A 16,750-nucleotide genomic window follows, 5' to 3' on the forward strand; every position below is an offset into this window, starting at 1 on the left:
CTTCTATAGGGGTCCCTATGTGCTAGCTTAGATGAAAACCAGGTCTGTCTTCTCCATCCATGTTTGGTTTTCTTTTCCACTTACTACTTGGGAAGCCTTTCGCACAGGAACATAATGAGGCTCCGTGTGCTTACTCTTGGCTTTCTCCCCCATGCCTAGAATTGTACCTGATGGGAAAATAAGGCAAATTAAGTCACATTTAGTGCATAACACTGAGCTGAGCTCACTGCTGTTCAGAATAACATGCCTCTTTGTTACTTTTGGGATCGTGGATCTACTCAGTGCTCCGTGTGAAGGAGAAGACATGATTTGTGTAAGGTCAGCAGGGAAGCACGGTGCCGCTCCTCTGTTGCTCAGGAACCACAGCAGGCATTCTTGAAGGTGAGGTTGAGGAACCAGTAACCATGGCACAGGGAGTTTGGAGAGGAACTTCCCTGGGCACATCTGGAAAATTACGATGAAAAGAGCTGTGCATTACTGGAGGTTTTGGGTCTGTGCAGTAGGATGGGTCCCTGGCAGGAGAATCATTTGCAGGCTGCTGAAACCATCACTCTGTCACTTTTTTCTTGTCATGGTCCATCCTTTACCAGTTTTAAGGATACAAACAGGCCAAGCACTGCTAAAATTCTCAAAATTGAATAGCATTTGGTAAACATTCCTTCTCATTTGAGATATTGTCCAAAATACTTTTCTATTTGATGTTTCAGTCAGGAAAAACTCGTATCTCAGGGGGTCGGTAACTCCGTGCCTTCCCTCCCTGTCATTGTTCACACACTTAAAAGTTGTGAAAACCTGTTTCCCAAGTAATCAATACTAAAGAAACCCTGCAAGTGTAATACTGTCAAGCTGAACAAAGCAAAAGGTGAAGCCCATGACCTGAAAAGTAGTAGCTTCTGAGTGGGTTTCCTTCCAGTGCGCTGCAGAGATGCAGCGTTCTGTCAACCTGCTTTTCCAACTTTATTCATCAATAAGACCAGTATTTTTCATAGTGAAGTTATATACGAAAAAATGGGTATTTTATTTTTTTGTCCTTTTTTTTTAAAGTTTTTAAAAGCTTGATACATGTAGCGTTGGATCAAGGCACACACAAGACTGGCCAAAGGGCGTACAAAGCACTTTGGTTTTTAGTTGAAGAAACAAATGATTACGGCAACAGAGAGTGGCTTGGGGTTTAAACATGAAAAGCTCATCGTTCAGTAGGAAGGCAGAAAGAAACATGTTACCCTTACAGATTTATCCAGGAAATCTCTGGAAAACTGTGACAGTAATGGGCAGTATTCCTGACTGTAACGGCAGTATACTGAACACATACCTGTATACTGTTTGCTCACTGTATTCCCCAATTGTCTGCTTACCTTTGTGACTAAACTTTTTGAGACCTTGTTACATTGCCTGTTTTGTCCCCCTCTTTCCTTACAAAACTGCACTTTCAGCCTTTTGTCTGTTCAAAGCAGTTTCCAAGTGTTGTCTCTGTCCTCCTGCCCTTGCCTCCAAAACGACTGTGACCATCCATCACTGTTATCTCTGTAATAAGCAGCCCACTGGCTTTGATAACCAGAAACCTATCCATAAGCCCTGTCTACCCCCTTGGTTTGTAGAACCTAGTACATACTTCTGAATTCCTTGTTAGGAATTTGATTGGGCTTTTTTCCAGGGATCAATTCTTTCTTTGACACATGTCAAAAGCTTCAGTCTCATGGATGTCATCGATTTGCTTATTTTCTTTTAAATTGGATGTCACCATTGTTGAATGGATATATCCAGACAGCTGATATTGCCCATTACTACACGCATTTTTGTTTATTGAATATTGTTGTGGTTTACAGATTGAATAGACCCAACATTGAAAGTTCTGTGAGTTTTTGCAACCACTTCTTGATGTTCCTGATTTGCCAGGTTCAACATTGTTTTATTGATACCAAAGTGAAAAATGGCCTGTGCTTACACTTACAAGGATCTCAGATGAATGTTCTGACTGCTCAACACGGCAAGAAAATTCACTTTCACAGTCAACAAGTCATCTTACTCAGTAGAACACAAAAGTTAAATGGTCTGTAACTTCAATATTAGCAAGGAAAATACAGTACAAATTACTAAAAAATACTAAAATATAGAATTGTGGTCAGGTATCCCCACTACATTAATCGCAGCAGTAGCCTGAAATTTGAAACTTTTAATAAAAAGTTCTTAAATATAAATTATATGGCAAATGTACAGTACATTGCTTTGTCAGTCTTTTAATCCAGTGTTTTGCAGTAGAACAGCAACTGTTATGTCAGTCTTTTCTTGTTTTCTTTAAAAAACAAAACCAAAAAAACCCAACCAAACCCAAACCAGTCTTTCATGTCCTTCAGTATCATGAGTGTGAATGGTCTGAATCTGGAATACCACTGTCTCTGTAGCTCCTGTTACTACTGCTTTCACTGTGGCTGTTCTTGTACAGATTCATGCCGTTAGGTGGGAAAATGGTGTGTATTACAAACTCCTCCTTGGACACTTGGTCATTGGTTATTGGTATCATCTGGAAAGAAGTCTCCCTGATTTCTAGGATGGAGTTGTCCTTCTTGGTTCCCGCTTCAGCGTAGTCATCCTTTCTCCGGCGTCCCTTGCTGTAGGCGCAGTTCCGGGAGAACAGGGACCCGTTTCTGTGGACGTACCAGCAGACCAGGGCCAGCAGCGCGATGGCCACCAGCGCCACCGCCCCGCCGATGATGGCGGCCAAGGGCAAGCTGGAGTTTTTGTAAGGTTCTTTCTCCTGCTCCCGGTTGAGGGTCGTGGTGGGGTTGTACATCTTCAGAGGGGCCGTCTCGGTCTCGATGCATTCAGGAGTTTCGTCGGAGAGATAGATGTTGCTGGTTTCCATGGGAACCATGCACACGCGGTACGGCGATTCCGGTTCGAGAGCCGTGAGCAAATAGTCATTTCTGTCACCTGTAACGATCGTTTCAGTTATAGATCCAAAGGCAGGGCTGTGACCCATCTTGAGCCAGCTCAGTCTTAAAGCAGTCATTGGTAGTGCAACTTTCCAGGAGATGTGGATAGTCTCCGTGCTTACGGATTTCACGAATATTGTAATGATTTTGCGCACTGGGCTTGCTGTGGTTCTGTAGTTTTTGTTTAAGTTGGGAGTCTTGATGTCTGGTTGTTTGGTCACAGAAACCGGCCAGTGGCCCTGGGCCGGGTATAAGGTGTTTGGTACTGCGGTAGTGATTTGGATGGTGCTCATCATGCCATCGTCCTTACAATCAAATAGTTCCACGCTGAGGTCTTTGATAGCCATTCCACGGACTTTCTCTGGTGCCTGACACATCAGTCCACGCACATTAACTTTTAAAGGCAATGACTGTAACCAGTCGCGTACCCATTTCATTTTGCACCCACAGTTCCAAGGGTTGTTGCGAAGGAAAAGTTGAGTTATGTTGTCCAGATCATCGAAGACACCCTGAGGTAAATTGCTGAGATTGTTGTTGGACATATCTAGTCGATACAACTGCCTTAAGTAAGAGAAAGCATTGGGTGGCACACGGTTGATGTGGTTTTCCTGAAGGTAAAGCTTTCTTAGGTTTGTTCCTGGCAAATTCACCGGGGCGGCTGTGAGCGAATTGCGGACCAGTGACAGTTCTGTAAGATTGACTAGATTCATGAAGACTTTGTCTCCTAATCCATGATTATTTAGAAGATTCCCATCTAAAACAAGGCGTTTTAGATTTGTAAGGTCTTGAAGGGACGGCTCTGATATTGTGGAAATACGATTATCATCCAAGCGTAGCTCTTCTATGGTTTTAGGCAAGCCCCAGGGAATGGTGCTAAGGTGATTTCGAGAGAGAAAAAGAAGTCTGAGATAGATGTTGTCCCGGAAAGCTCCATCCTCAATGCTAACAGCAGAAACAGAATTATCATCCAAATGCAGTTCTTCCAGATAAGGGATTTGGGAAAGTGAATCATAAGTAATGGTCCTTATATTGTTCTCCTGCAAATGCAGTTCCTTAACGTACTTAGGGAGGTTAGTGGGGAATTCATCTAGGCTGTTGTGGTATAAATATATTCTTTCCACCCTAAGCAAGTTCTTCAGTTCTGAAGGAATCCCAGCATTATTTATTTGATTGTTCTGAAGGAAGAGGGTAGTAGCATCCTCTGGGATTCCTGTAGGAATAGACGTCAAATCGCGATCATTACAATATATGAAACCCATATCACAGCGACATACTGAAGGGCATGGTTTGGCACTAACAGAACACGGTGCCATGTCAAGTAACAGCCCTATTTTAGTCCAAACTAGGAAGATGCTCCAGGTTACACTAATCATGGTCAGGAATGATGAGATTTGTATACAGTTCTGATCTTCAACAATCTAAAAAAACCAAACAAACAAAATTATCCAGATCATCAGCGAAGAAACTGCAGTGAAAATTAAACATTACAGAAGACATCTGAAACACACATATTAAACCAGAATTCAAGCTCTTAGACACATTTTACTTTCCTTACATCAATAATTGTACTACTTCTTGTACTAATTCAATTAAGTTAATAGGTTATTCTGCATAGCAATTGAAAGGAACATAATCAGGTATGTCTGATCTGTGAATTGTTTTGCTTAAGCATAAAGGCTCTTTCTAAGAATCCCTTCACACTTCATGTGCAGACAATCTTGTTCACAAATACCAGGTAAGTACAGAGCTGAAGTCATACCAGAGTTCAAGTACATCATTCTGTATCTGAAAGTTAAGCAGTAGTTCCTTAGCCAGCTAACTAGCGCAGGCACCCTTCAATGAACTATAAACCCCTCACCAAACCCACAAGTTTAGTGGTAGCTGTTCTGGAGGTCCAGAAAAGTCCTAACAGCAAAGCACAATATGCAAAAAAGTAAGGGCCAGCTAGACTTTTTTCCAAGGTTTTCCAAAGTGCTCAATGTCATGTTGAGCATCTCTTGGATTCTGCAGCCTACTTCCCATGTTTTTTAAGCTGGAATGTTTAGCAAGGTGAATGTTACAACTGGTAGGTAGCTAACAACCTGACGTAGCTGGTAGAGCTATGGCTTTCTAGTTGACTGGACAGAATACTTCATTACATGCTTAATTTCATGTTTAAATATTAGTCATTCTCAAAAGTCTTTTACTAAGCAGTACACTAATAAGAGACTATTTGGAAGGTTTAACCACATTTTCCCATCTTATTAGTTCAAACTGTGCATGGTAGGATAATATAAATTAACTCTTGAGACTGAAATTGTACTTCGCATTGGTAGTGTGTTTGTACATTGAGCTAAGGTCATTAGCATTTTTATAGCTTTTAAGACAACGTAATTCAATTACCATTGTAATTAGGGTTGTGAGAACTTCTGCAAGATGACCTATGCATTAAATGGTGTCATGACCTTTTCTCTTGTGGGTTCATATATTAATTGAACTTTATTCTCTGAGGCACAAAAAGGGAAAATAAATTAATATTGATCCTACCGTCTTTAAAGGTATGAGTAAAGTTTGTGCTTGAGGATATCCAGTAAAGGAATGTCTTTCTCACGAGTCACTCTTACGCTTTACTCCATGGAGCTGTGTTTTTCCTCAGTGGTGTTTACTCAGATGGCCCTCCTCGCTGCTGTGTGTTTCCTGGCTCCTGGCACGACACTCAATGAGCATTCCAACCAAGATTTATCATGGTACATAAGCACACCAGGCTGGGGCGTAGAAAAGCTTCAGCTTCCCTCTATTTCTGTCCTCATGTAAAGTCTCTGAATGAAGAGCCTCTTTTGTTTGGTTTAATGCCTTTAGCAGGAATTACTTTCTTTGTAACTCTTACAAACTCTTCTGTGCAGCGTAGTAGTCAGAGGTGGTAACTTCAGCGCCGCATGATGGAAACTATTCATTATGCTGAGGCTTGAAGGATGGTAGCCTCTTCAGGAGGTCAGGAATGGAGCTGCTTTTTCCTGTCCAGAATTATCCAAGTATAAACGTTGCACAGTAGCTACATCCTGATACATCCACGCCTCTCAGAGAACTCACTTTTTAACACTTCTTCCCAATTTGTAATGCAGGAAAGAATTCCTCCTGCGCTGCGAGAACGCAAGTGACAGTACTGTAGAAATGTCAGGCAATTCAGATGGTTTTCTTCATTTAAAAAAAAAACCACAAAAATATGATGTCCTTCAAAGAAAACTCCTCTTTTAAAGCTTTCCTTGAACTCTTAATTGCCTGCAAAAGGAGAAACAAAAGAAACTGGAATTAATCACAACCGGTGGACACTAATATGAGTTGTGTTGCACTCCCTATGTAAATCATGCTGTGCTTATCGCATCCATGGCTTGCATACATCTTGTTTGCCCAAAGTAGTTGTAGTTCAGCAAAATACAGAGCTCTTTAAGAAAACACTGCTGCTGTTTGGTCTCATGTTACTGCGGTTCTGCTGGAACTACATCTTCCTTTCCTTCAGCACAAAATAAAGTCATCCTGAATTGACAGGCAGTAACAAAGTATTTGTAAGTGATGTTTCCCACCTGATTACAAATACCAGTCCTAACTCCTTCGAGGAGGCCAAAATGTTTGCTTGCTTTGTGTTCTTGGTACACTGAGATAAATGATGATCCTCTCCTTGGTTTTAAATGTAAAGGGAGCCAATTACCATTCAGCAGTTACTGCATGAAAGGGGAAATGTTTTTCTCAAATCCTGTATTAGTATTTGACATCTGCAACATGCTGAATCCGAACTGGGGACTAGCCAGGCATCTGTGTCAGCTCTTTGACAACAGAAATACATATGTGGGTTTTGTCCATTAAATGGGCTCGATCTGTTGTGTTTGTCACTTTGCACAGTGGAATTGGTGCTTAGATTAGCATTTTATCCAGTTTTCCTCATTTCAGGAAAAAAACAGTTTTCAGTCTTGGCTCTTCCTACTTCTTGAAGAACTCTAATTATTTGGTTATTTTTTGAATGGTATTATTAACTTGGGCTACTTCATATCACTATTGCAGCAAGTATCCAGTGAGATACCAAGTTTCTGTCCCCTCAAAGCATGTAGGTAGTATGTCTGAAATAGAAGTGGTGAAATCTGAAATGAGAGAAACCCTTAACGTTTACTTACTTCTCCCTTTCATGGCTGCATGTTGTCCAGAGAACTAAGCACAAGCCTCGGAACTGAAATGCTAGGAAGAAACAGCATGCTGAGTAATGCTTACTTAGCTGCCTTCCTACCAGCTTAACTAGAGTAGCTTCTGGTCCTTTAGAAAATATTAGGCCTCAACAGAAACAATCTCTGTTTTAAACCCCTTGCCTTGCGATTTGGAACAATCCATCAAAAAATAATCTGTAATATTCCTATAGCAACAAGGAGTATGAAATGATACAAAATTATTGACATAGATAACAATTACACTGCTTTTTTTTTTTTCTTAGGAAAATATTGACCTTAAAAAAAGCTCTCGAGAAACAACCAAACCCCCCCCAAAAAACTCCATTTTAGTAGAAGGTGAGACTCTTTAGTGAGGGAATGGTAAAAAGCCTTTTCTCTCCTGATGCTGCTTTCATGCCCATCTGAGCTTTGTTTCTGCACCTTGTTTTCATCAGTATAATGAAAATAGTAACTCAAAATGAGACACCCCCCCACGGTAGCATAAATAAATATTTTATCATATGCTTTATTTAAGGCCAAAACTCAATCTGAGTGGCCACATTTTAGACTATAAGGGAATACGTGTTTTTTTGGTAACTTATATAATGTGGGTAAATTATGCAATCGTTATAAAACGGAACAAAAAAAGCTCCACAGTCTTCCAGTGTCCAGTTTTCTTGTGCTGTATTACGGATGTGTTTGGGGATAGAAATCGAGGCTCTATTCCTGAAACTCTGAAATAAAGAGGTGCTCAACAGCTGTAGAAAAAAAGGAATCTCTTAGGAACTAATGAGAAGCTGTGACAGAGGGTATTTTCTGGACATTTACTGTGACACAGGAATATACAATTCTTAAACAGGCCTTTGAAGGTTATAATAACTTTTAATTACTTAAGGAAACCCCCCACATTTCCTTAGAGCTGTAAAAAACCAGTTAGTATTAAGCAAACCAGAGGTTCTAGTATGCATATATTAGATATACATACACACATGAGAAAGTCAGTTCATTTATTTTACTTTCCTAGCATATAAACTGTTTCCTCTTTGCTCCAGTTGATAGTCATCCCTTCATTTATTGCTGCTATTATAACAGCAGTAATGTGTAGGATTAAAATGAAAGCACTAAAGCTCATTAAATTCTTGGAATTTTTTTGGCCCTTCTCTCCAAATTGAAACATGAAAACAAGAGTGAGAAAAATAAAAGCAGGTCTCTGTGGAGAAGAGACACTGTTTCAAAAATGTGGATTAAGACCCTACCCCCCACTCCTTTTTCTGAACTTAGAATAGTTTTCTTCAGGTCTTGATTGTTTGATATCTCGCACTTCCCTTTTATATCTCAAGCCATAGCTGAAAACAATGTTTTTGCATATCAAAGGCTCCAGTGATCTGTCTACAGAGAAGAAGGGAATCCTGCTGCCATGCTCCAACTTTCCCCTTCTTGAGCTGTCTCTAAATATTCCCTGACATCAAGTCATTATAGCTGATCCGGCAGGATGAAAAGAAAAGTGACCCCCACTGGTGCAGACACTGTGTCCAGGTTTCTGCAACATCAGACTGGGAGGCTTCATGGCCACATGGGTTTGAAAGAAGCCATTACTTTTGAACGGAGCCGATTTTCACACAGTATGTGCTAAAATTCATTTTTAAAATGCAAAAAATGGCTTTTCTTTGGTAACAAAAGTAACGTTGGAACAACCCAACAGCAGCTTTTCTGCTTATCTTTATTCCGAGCTGAATGTTTTCATGAACTTCACTGAACTGCATGCTTCAATTACTTTTTCTGGGACACTGTAAAGCAAGTGAATTACTACAGATAGTGGTAATGCTTGAGCCCTCGCGTGTGTACTTATCGCTGGAGCACAGCTAAGCAGGGGGACATCTTATTTTAAAATGGTAAAAGTAATTTGCACTATACAAGGAAAATGTATCAAAGAATATTTACTCTAAGGGATGAGTCCAGCTGTACTCCCTGTCCCTGTAGGCTGTAAGGAGACGAAAAGAAATAGTTTGGGTATATTTGAAAAGGTGGGGGTTTTACCCTCAAAAATGGTGCCAAAGAGCTCTTTTCTTCCCAAGCTGTGATAAAATGTGAATAAAATCAAGACCTCCTGACTCGAGGTCACACAATGCTTATTTGAATTTCTAATCTACCTCTGTGTTCGTCGGCAGGAACTCTGGTAGTTCAGGGGCTTCTTTCTAACCATCAAAGTAACAGGGGGAAGGGAAGCAACTTGGGATTTTCATATTATAAATGACAAGAGTATCATTTGAAGTTAATATATGTACATGGTAAGCCTAATTCTGCTTCATCAGTGTAGTTACATTCCAGAATTCTCTATTTGTTTAGATTCTGAAATGGATCTGAAGCACAAAATGTGCTCCTTTTTAAAAATACTTGTCAAATCTACTGCATATACATCCATTTCAGCTTCCAGAGGTCATGCTGCCTCTTAAATAGCTTCACCAAGTTGGTTTGTTTTATTGAAAGCAAACAAAAAGAAGTTCCACAGTGCTAATCTACCCTTAAAACAATGCCCATACTTTGTTTTCTTTAAGGGTATTACTCAGGGTTAGTTGATAGTGACAGCAAAATGCTTTCTAAGCACCCTGTCTAGGAGCTGCAATTTCCACGATCATCATATTTCAGGAAGGTGCCCCAGTCTTTTGTTTGGTGCTGGGCGAGCAGAAGGTCCTCTAGCTGTCTTTCCAAGGGGTAAAGAATGTAAAGTGGATCCTTAAAAGTGAGAGTGAGCCCTTTCAGTCAGGTTTTATCTCTGTGTTTTGGTGAAATTTGGGCTTTTTGGTTTTGCTCTGTTGTTGCAGCTTTTACTTGTAGAAAATTTGCTCCCCCCCCCCCCCCAGCAGTTGAATATAAAATACGGCTTTTGTCTTATTAGTTCCAACTCAAGTGCCTTAAAAAAAATGCAAATTTTTATGTGATCTTCCTTCAAATGCAAGTGAATCTGACTTAGAAAGGGATTCTGAGTAAAAGCCTGACTCCACGCCTAAGATCAGCCAAACCAGTATTTGCTGCAGAGGATGGAAATGAACTACGAGTTGTTCCCTTCTGAAGTTTACTTCCAAAAAACCTCTCCTCGTTTTGAAGAAGCGAGGTTGAAAAGATCCAGACTATTACGTGATTCCTACTCACTCTCTTGTTTTGACTACTCTGCTTCTGCAGAGGTTGCACGTTGAAAGAGCACTTTGAGGGGGAGTGTTTTGCAATGGCTTTTTGGTTTGTGTTTTAGTGCTCTTTGAGTTTAGCCAATTATGGCTTCTAGGTTTTCTTTTGAGAGCTGCTGCTGAGGTAACTCGCCCCTGCTTGAAAGAATAGAGAACAAACGCTGCCATTGTTTCAAGGTAAAAATCTATCCCCCCCCACCTCTCGACAAGTTTTTGGTGGAATTATACATGATAGGGAATTCGTGGCACAAAATAATGAGGCATGTAAAAATATTAAACACTTGATAAAGTCCCAGTAGCTTTCTTTCCTTCCATTTTAAAACAGTTGCTTGTGTATCTCCAGAGCACTAAATCTGCTCCTCAAAAAATAAGCTTTAAAGAAGTCAAGCTGAAAGATTGCTTGAATCCTTCCAGCTCACAAATGGAAGAGTTTGTGCTGATATATTTACTGAATACTGCCCCAGATGCCTGCCCTGAGTGATAGTTGGTGACTTATTAAAAATAAACGTAAGCTATCCCATATTTAATTCTTCTGTGCATCCCTGTGCTTTGAAGTGATTAAGGAAAACACTTCAGAAATAACTCGCCATTAGCATCCATGCTTCCTGCAAGAAGCAGACAAAGATGGCCATCTACCAACCGGGGCCACTTCAAATAATTGCAGTGCAAAGTTTGCAAACTCCAGCAATTGCTTTGATTAGTCACCACCACCTTCCACAAGCTCCTTCAACTTCGAGCTACTGGTGACAAAGGGGAAATGAATAAAAAAGAAGGAAAAATAACCCCCGAACCAACCCAGAAACACTGTTTTATTTTGTTCTTGTAAAAGGCATCCACTTCACTTCTGCAGATTAAAGCTTGCTCTGAGTTTACTACAGAGTTTTTTTGCCCACTGGGGGGTGGTACATGCTATGAAAACTGCTTTAAAGAGCCACAAGTCAGATGGGTTTTGCTGCTGTCCAGTTTTCTCGGCTTTAATTACAACAGAGTCTCCTGTTCAGAAAAACAGAGGCAGCCTCCAAAGGAGGGAATTAAAATCAGTTAAAAAAGAACTCTTTTTAGGCAGTTTACAGACTCTTATTTCCCAGTTGATTGTATTAACTCCAGTATTTATCTGGTCCTTCTGCAGTTACAAGAAAACTGTATGAATATACAGGGAAAAGAGAATTAGCATTTTAAATCTATGCCAGGGGTTGTCACTGTTTCTGGTATGTAAGAGCGCAGAAGGCAGGAAGAAAATAAATACAGCTTTTAGAAGTGATTAAATGTTGATGGAAAAATAGAGAAGCTTGATAGCAGCATGAATAGGAGGATTAGAATAACCTCAGTATATTTAAAGATAATTAGCTTTCTCTAGACCCAGGTATACCTTTTGTTTATGAAATACTTGAAAACCGATCTTAAACCAGGGCTGTATTGGATGGGTTTGGAATAAATGAAAGGAAACTTGAGGGTGGTTTTTAAGGGGGGTGGCGGGGTGGGGGGAGAGGGAAGGGCACTGAAACCTCTTCAGTGTGACCTAACGTGTGGCATCTATTGACAAGGGAAACACACACTGATCTTTCTGTTTTATAGCAAATCATTCTTGTCTTTGCACACTTGAATTGACAAATGCATTTTTCACTCTAATTCAAAGAAATGTTCATTAAGACGCCGTATCCCCAGGCAGTAGATGGTGAGCATAATTGATGCTTCTGTCTTTTTGGGCAGTATATTTTAGGCAAGGAAATTGGGGTCAGGATAATGATTTAATTTTTTTAAAGTCTGAACATTTTCAGCCTCTTCTTTCCACACTTTTTCTCTGCACAGAGGGTTTACATAGAAAACAGAAGATTCACGGTTTGCATTTCCAAGTGGCAATAAGAAAATGCATCCAGCTGACATGCTCTTTTGCAGGAATACGATTTAATAGTGAAGTAATCCTGCCTTTCAGTGGGGATATGGTGTACAAAATACTCTGCTGCACTCTTTAACCGGCCAGAATTGATCCCTTGAAGAAGGGAAGAGACTTGTCTTCAGTCCAAATTAGTAACCCATGGCTAACAGCACTTCACGCATTAATTAATTACATGCACCCGTCGTGGCATTTGCAACACTCCTCACAACTTGGGCTGGCTGCTGCACCAGGGCTGCACCCAAACCCCTCTGCGGTCAGGGAGAGGAGAATTTAGGCTACCTCAAACAGGACTGAGCCAGAAAGGCAGCTGGCTGGGCAAAGAGCTGAGCTTTAATCTACCAAGGGAGAGGGGTGGATCTTGGAAACTAAAGAGGCACCCAAACCCTCCAAACCAACCCCAAAAATCAGAGCTGTGCTTAGTGCCTTATGCTATGGCAGATGCCAGGCTGGGATCTGCAGGGATGCTCGGGCTTTGCCTACACAACTAAGTTGCAGCTCCTACTGCTGCTGTTGGAGGAAATGGGTGAAACAAAAGGCTCTGGCACATCTGGCAGCCGTGAAACGGGTTTTGGGGCGAGAAGAAGGTAGAGATGAAGTGTGCAAAGGAACAAGTGGATGAAATGTTTATTTGCAAGCCGTTTCTGAACGTTGTTTGCTGTGCTTATAGGAGGGCAGACAATCACTTAATAAACTGAAGCCACCACCAAAGTTGATTAAAACTAGGCGAGGGCCTTTCGGATGCCGGGGGGATTATCAGCCAGCTCTTCTTCCTCCAACAAGGGGGGCGGTTTGAAGGGAATTGGGGCCTGTTGCATTCCTCCTCAACGTACGTGCAACCATTTTGTTCCCCAGCTTCTCGCCCGCAGAATATGCGCGCCCGCGGAGACACCGCGGGGTTGCGGGGGGAGGGTACATGATACAGACGCGCCCGCCCTCCCTAAATATGTTTGTGCGGAGGGGGCAAACCAGGGTAGAAACGCGGGGTATGAGCAGCAAAATTCCCCCGCCCCGCTCCATTAAGGGGCTGGGGTCCCAGCGCAGGAGGGGCGCAGGGAGCCGGCCCAACGCTGCTTCTGCGGGGGTCCCTGCGCTCCCGCGGAACCCGGTTTTATGCTCTTTCTCCCGGTGCTGGTGCGACGCCGGTACGGCACTGTCAGTTTCGGGAGCGCCCCAAGTATGCGGCGGGTGATGGGGATGGCAAAGGCCGGCTGCAGCCGCCGCCGTGCCCGCGGGGATGTCCGCCGCGTTCCGCGCCCTGCCGCGCAGACAGCGGGGCGCTCCCCGTCGCAGCGCCAATGCCCGCACCCCGGGACTTGGGGAGATGGGGGGAAAGAAGAAGGAAAGGTGGGCTCCCAAACTTCCCGCCGCATCCTCCTCCTCCTCCTCATGTTCTATCGCCGCACTCCCCTCATCCCCCAGCCCGCGCAACTCCCGCGGAGAAAGCGCTTATCCCGCACTTACCTGCGGGGCGCGGAAAGAAGCGATCCCGGCTACAGCGCGGCGGGCACCGCCGTAATTCCACTCATGGCCGGGTCCCGGCGCGGGGAGCGGGGAGCGGAGCGGTGCGGAGCTGTACGCGGGGCAGCCGCGGAGCTCGGCGCGCGCCCTCAAGTCGCGGCGGCAGCGGCGAAGCCGTGGGGGGCGTGGCCATACGTCACCGGGAGGGGGGCGTGGCCGGCGGGAGGGGCGGGGCGGGGAGCGGCCCGGCACGCGGCGGGCGCGGACGCTAGGGGGAGCAGCAGGCGGCGCCATAGCGCGGCAGCGCGGGGGAGGGGAGGCTGCGGTTCGGTCCTGTGGAGAGCGGGTGAGGGGTGCGCACGGCACACGCGTTTTTAGGGTGGTTTTTAGGGTTTTCACCTGTTTTTTTGGTAGGAAGAATATCAGCGGTGCCCCTGACGGCTGTGCCCCTTCGTTCCCTCAGTGTTGCACGTCAAACCCCACAGTGACCGTTTTTGTGCGGTCAGTGCTGGGATGTTAAGGCAGGTTGATGACTTCCCCTTGGTGTTTGGCCTGAGGAGCAGGAATGGTTCCGAGTCGCGGAAACGCTTCCAACCTAATTATAAATAGGTGTTAATTTTTATCACTCTGTTAAATAAGTGGCCATGAGTGGTGTCACTCTTCCTGGTGTCGTCCATTGACAGCAGCGGCCTGGCCATAGCGCCTCGCTTGAGGCCCTGCAGGCAGCAGCAGCAGCAGCGCTGGCAGAGGTTGGAGGGTTTGCTCGAGGTATTAGTGCTTAGTGCTGTCTGAAATCAGGGAGTGGATAAGAGCTGCCTGGTTTTCCTGCTCCACCCAGGGCAGCGCTCGCTCCGAGATAACACAGGTACCTTATACCCAGCGAGACCAAGGTTGAGGGGGGCCTGGCTGCTCCACAGTCTTCAGGGGGTTTTCATCAGAAAACAAACTTTCTACTCACAGACCCCAGAGTTTATGGTTATCATAGGGCAAGCTAGAAAACGTATTCCCTAGATGTTTTTTCATTGAACATCTCTTTATTCCCTTTATTCATAGCTTACTGACTCACACAAGTAGCATTGTATTTGGTAGGTGCAGTTGATGTTTCCAATGTCATTGTCTTATGTTTTCCATCAGAGTGGGGAGTTCTTTCAAAACAGACAGCTGCTGCTTTCATGAGTGTCCTGTTCTTTTGTTAGTGGTGCATAAGTGATCTTGTCCATCTCCTGCATTGTTCTGACCATGCGTGTTCTCCAGCACAAGGAGCTGATGGCCGGGGGAAGGTAGGCACCTGAAATCCATCTCTGCTGATCCCAGCTCTCCTGCTTTTTGTGGTTGTTCTTTCTGCTGGTGTCAGAAGATGGCAAGGCCAAACTCTGTTAAAGAGAGCTTGATTTCTTTAAGACCTATGGAAACTGCCAGGTAGTTGCACTTTCTGTATGGAGTTTGCCTACTTAAATTCCCATTGTTTGCCTCTTGGCAAAAACAAATACAGAGAAACCAGAAAGTGTCAAACCTCATCTTTTCTTGAGAGGGATTTTAGTAGATTTTTTAAATGCTGCTTGATATATTTGGTATTCAGATGCTTGAAATGTTATATATCTGCTGTATTTATTCAGCTAATTAAAGAAAAAAGAAAAAGCCCAGATTGATTTTCCTTGACAGTGAGGGAAAAGGATTTTTCTCTCTATCGCTTCAATTCTCATCTTTCCCTGAGGAGAATGAAAACTAATAACAAATTGACTACAAGTTAAGGTACAATTGTCTGTTTTGATAGTCCTGACAGAGTGAGCTGTGCCCTGAGCAGCCCAGTATATACAACTGTATCATGTATACACCTTGATATAACACATTATATTCATGCCTGCATGGATGTATATGTACACATAATATATACATACAGGTATTCCTGGTGTTAGTGTGTGTCTGTGTCTCATCATCTGGGGCATGGTAATGCTTTTGAGATGCTGTGAATATCCTGTAGTTATTTTCTTTAAACTGAGATTCTTTTGTTATTACAGTAGTGTTTCTCTTTGGTATTTCTCATGCCTGACTTTGTTGTGTTAGTTAACAGATCCCGGTGTTATGTTGCTGTGCCATGTTGCTAAACCTTAACATGTATCTGTGGGATACTCATGAAAGATGTATAGGGTACACGTTCAGCTATCTTTCAATTTTATTCCAAGGTCATCCCAGTGCTTATGGCACCAGTTAGAAATTACAGTAAATATTCCTGGAGAATTCCAAAGGGCATGTTAGAAATAATTAGATTTTATCAGGTCACAGCTGCTCTGGAGTACTGAAAGGTCTTTAATGTGCTGTTGCAAGCAGATTTTGGACTGTGTTCTTCGATGTAAACTCCATAAATATACTTCTTAAAAATGCAGGTAACCTGTAAAATATTCTTCACAAAGTAACTGTTGTATGTGGAGAGCTCAACCGTGTTCTCCATCATCTTAAAATACAGAAATTCAAGGCCTCTTGAGTTCCAGGAGAATGGAGGAACACTGCTAATACCAATGGAGTTACTCATATGTAGGGAATAAAAATATGAATATTTAATACAGATATATCAAACCCAAGGAATAGAATGAGAGATTTTAATTGAATTTCTCAGTTAAAATAGTCTTTAACCTGTATTTTGTTTATAGAATTAATTAATGCTGGGGATATGGAGATTAAAGTTCTTGTCAGACCTATGGGGAAATCACCTTCGGAAGACCTGGCAATCTTGTTAAACCTTACTGGGCTCTGGTTTAAAAGGTGGCAGATAGGAAATTCAGAGCACTTACACTACATAACATGTTTCAAAGGACTTTAATATAAGTTTATAACACAGGCTTGTAAGGTGCTGTTAGGTCAATGTGATAATGATGATGGTTGTTGGTTTTTTTCTGAGCACCCTGATGGTATGATAAGAATCACAGTTCTGGGAACTCCCTCAGCCAAAGGTTGACCTGAATGACTCTTGCTATGATTTGACAGGCATTTGGATCTACTTTGCCCTGCTGTAGATCAGATTCCAGTCATAAACATTTCTGGGCAGGACATTTATGAAATGTTAAGAAACCAAGCACATTGATAGGGAAGTGAAATTGAATCTGAGATCAC

At 42.7% G+C, this 16,750-nt stretch overlaps 2 protein-coding genes across 7 annotated transcripts in view; one reads left to right on the forward strand and one right to left on the reverse strand.

The window, feature by feature from the left end:
• Positions 1 to 16,750, forward strand: part of MACROD2 (mono-ADP ribosylhydrolase 2) — an 895,555-nt gene that overhangs the window by 101,262 nt on the left and 777,543 nt on the right. The window lies entirely within an intron of this gene.
• Positions 995 to 13,815, reverse strand: FLRT3 (fibronectin leucine rich transmembrane protein 3). The gene is made up of 3 exons (XM_062610749.1): positions 13,646 to 13,815; positions 5,460 to 6,191; positions 995 to 4,351 (listed from the first exon to the last, which is right to left on the reverse strand). The coding sequence occupies exon 3, from the start codon at positions 4,304 to 4,306 to the stop codon at positions 2,357 to 2,359; it is 1,950 nt and encodes a 649-aa protein (XP_062466733.1). The 5' UTR covers positions 4,307 to 4,351; positions 5,460 to 6,191; positions 13,646 to 13,815; the 3' UTR covers positions 995 to 2,356.

Source organism: Pezoporus occidentalis, unplaced genomic scaffold, assembly GCF_034315485.1.
Source record: "Pezoporus occidentalis ecotype Australia unplaced genomic scaffold, CSIRO_AGI_Poc_V1 ctg10, whole genome shotgun sequence".
NCBI lineage: Eukaryota > Metazoa > Chordata > Aves > Psittaciformes > Psittacidae > Pezoporus > Pezoporus occidentalis.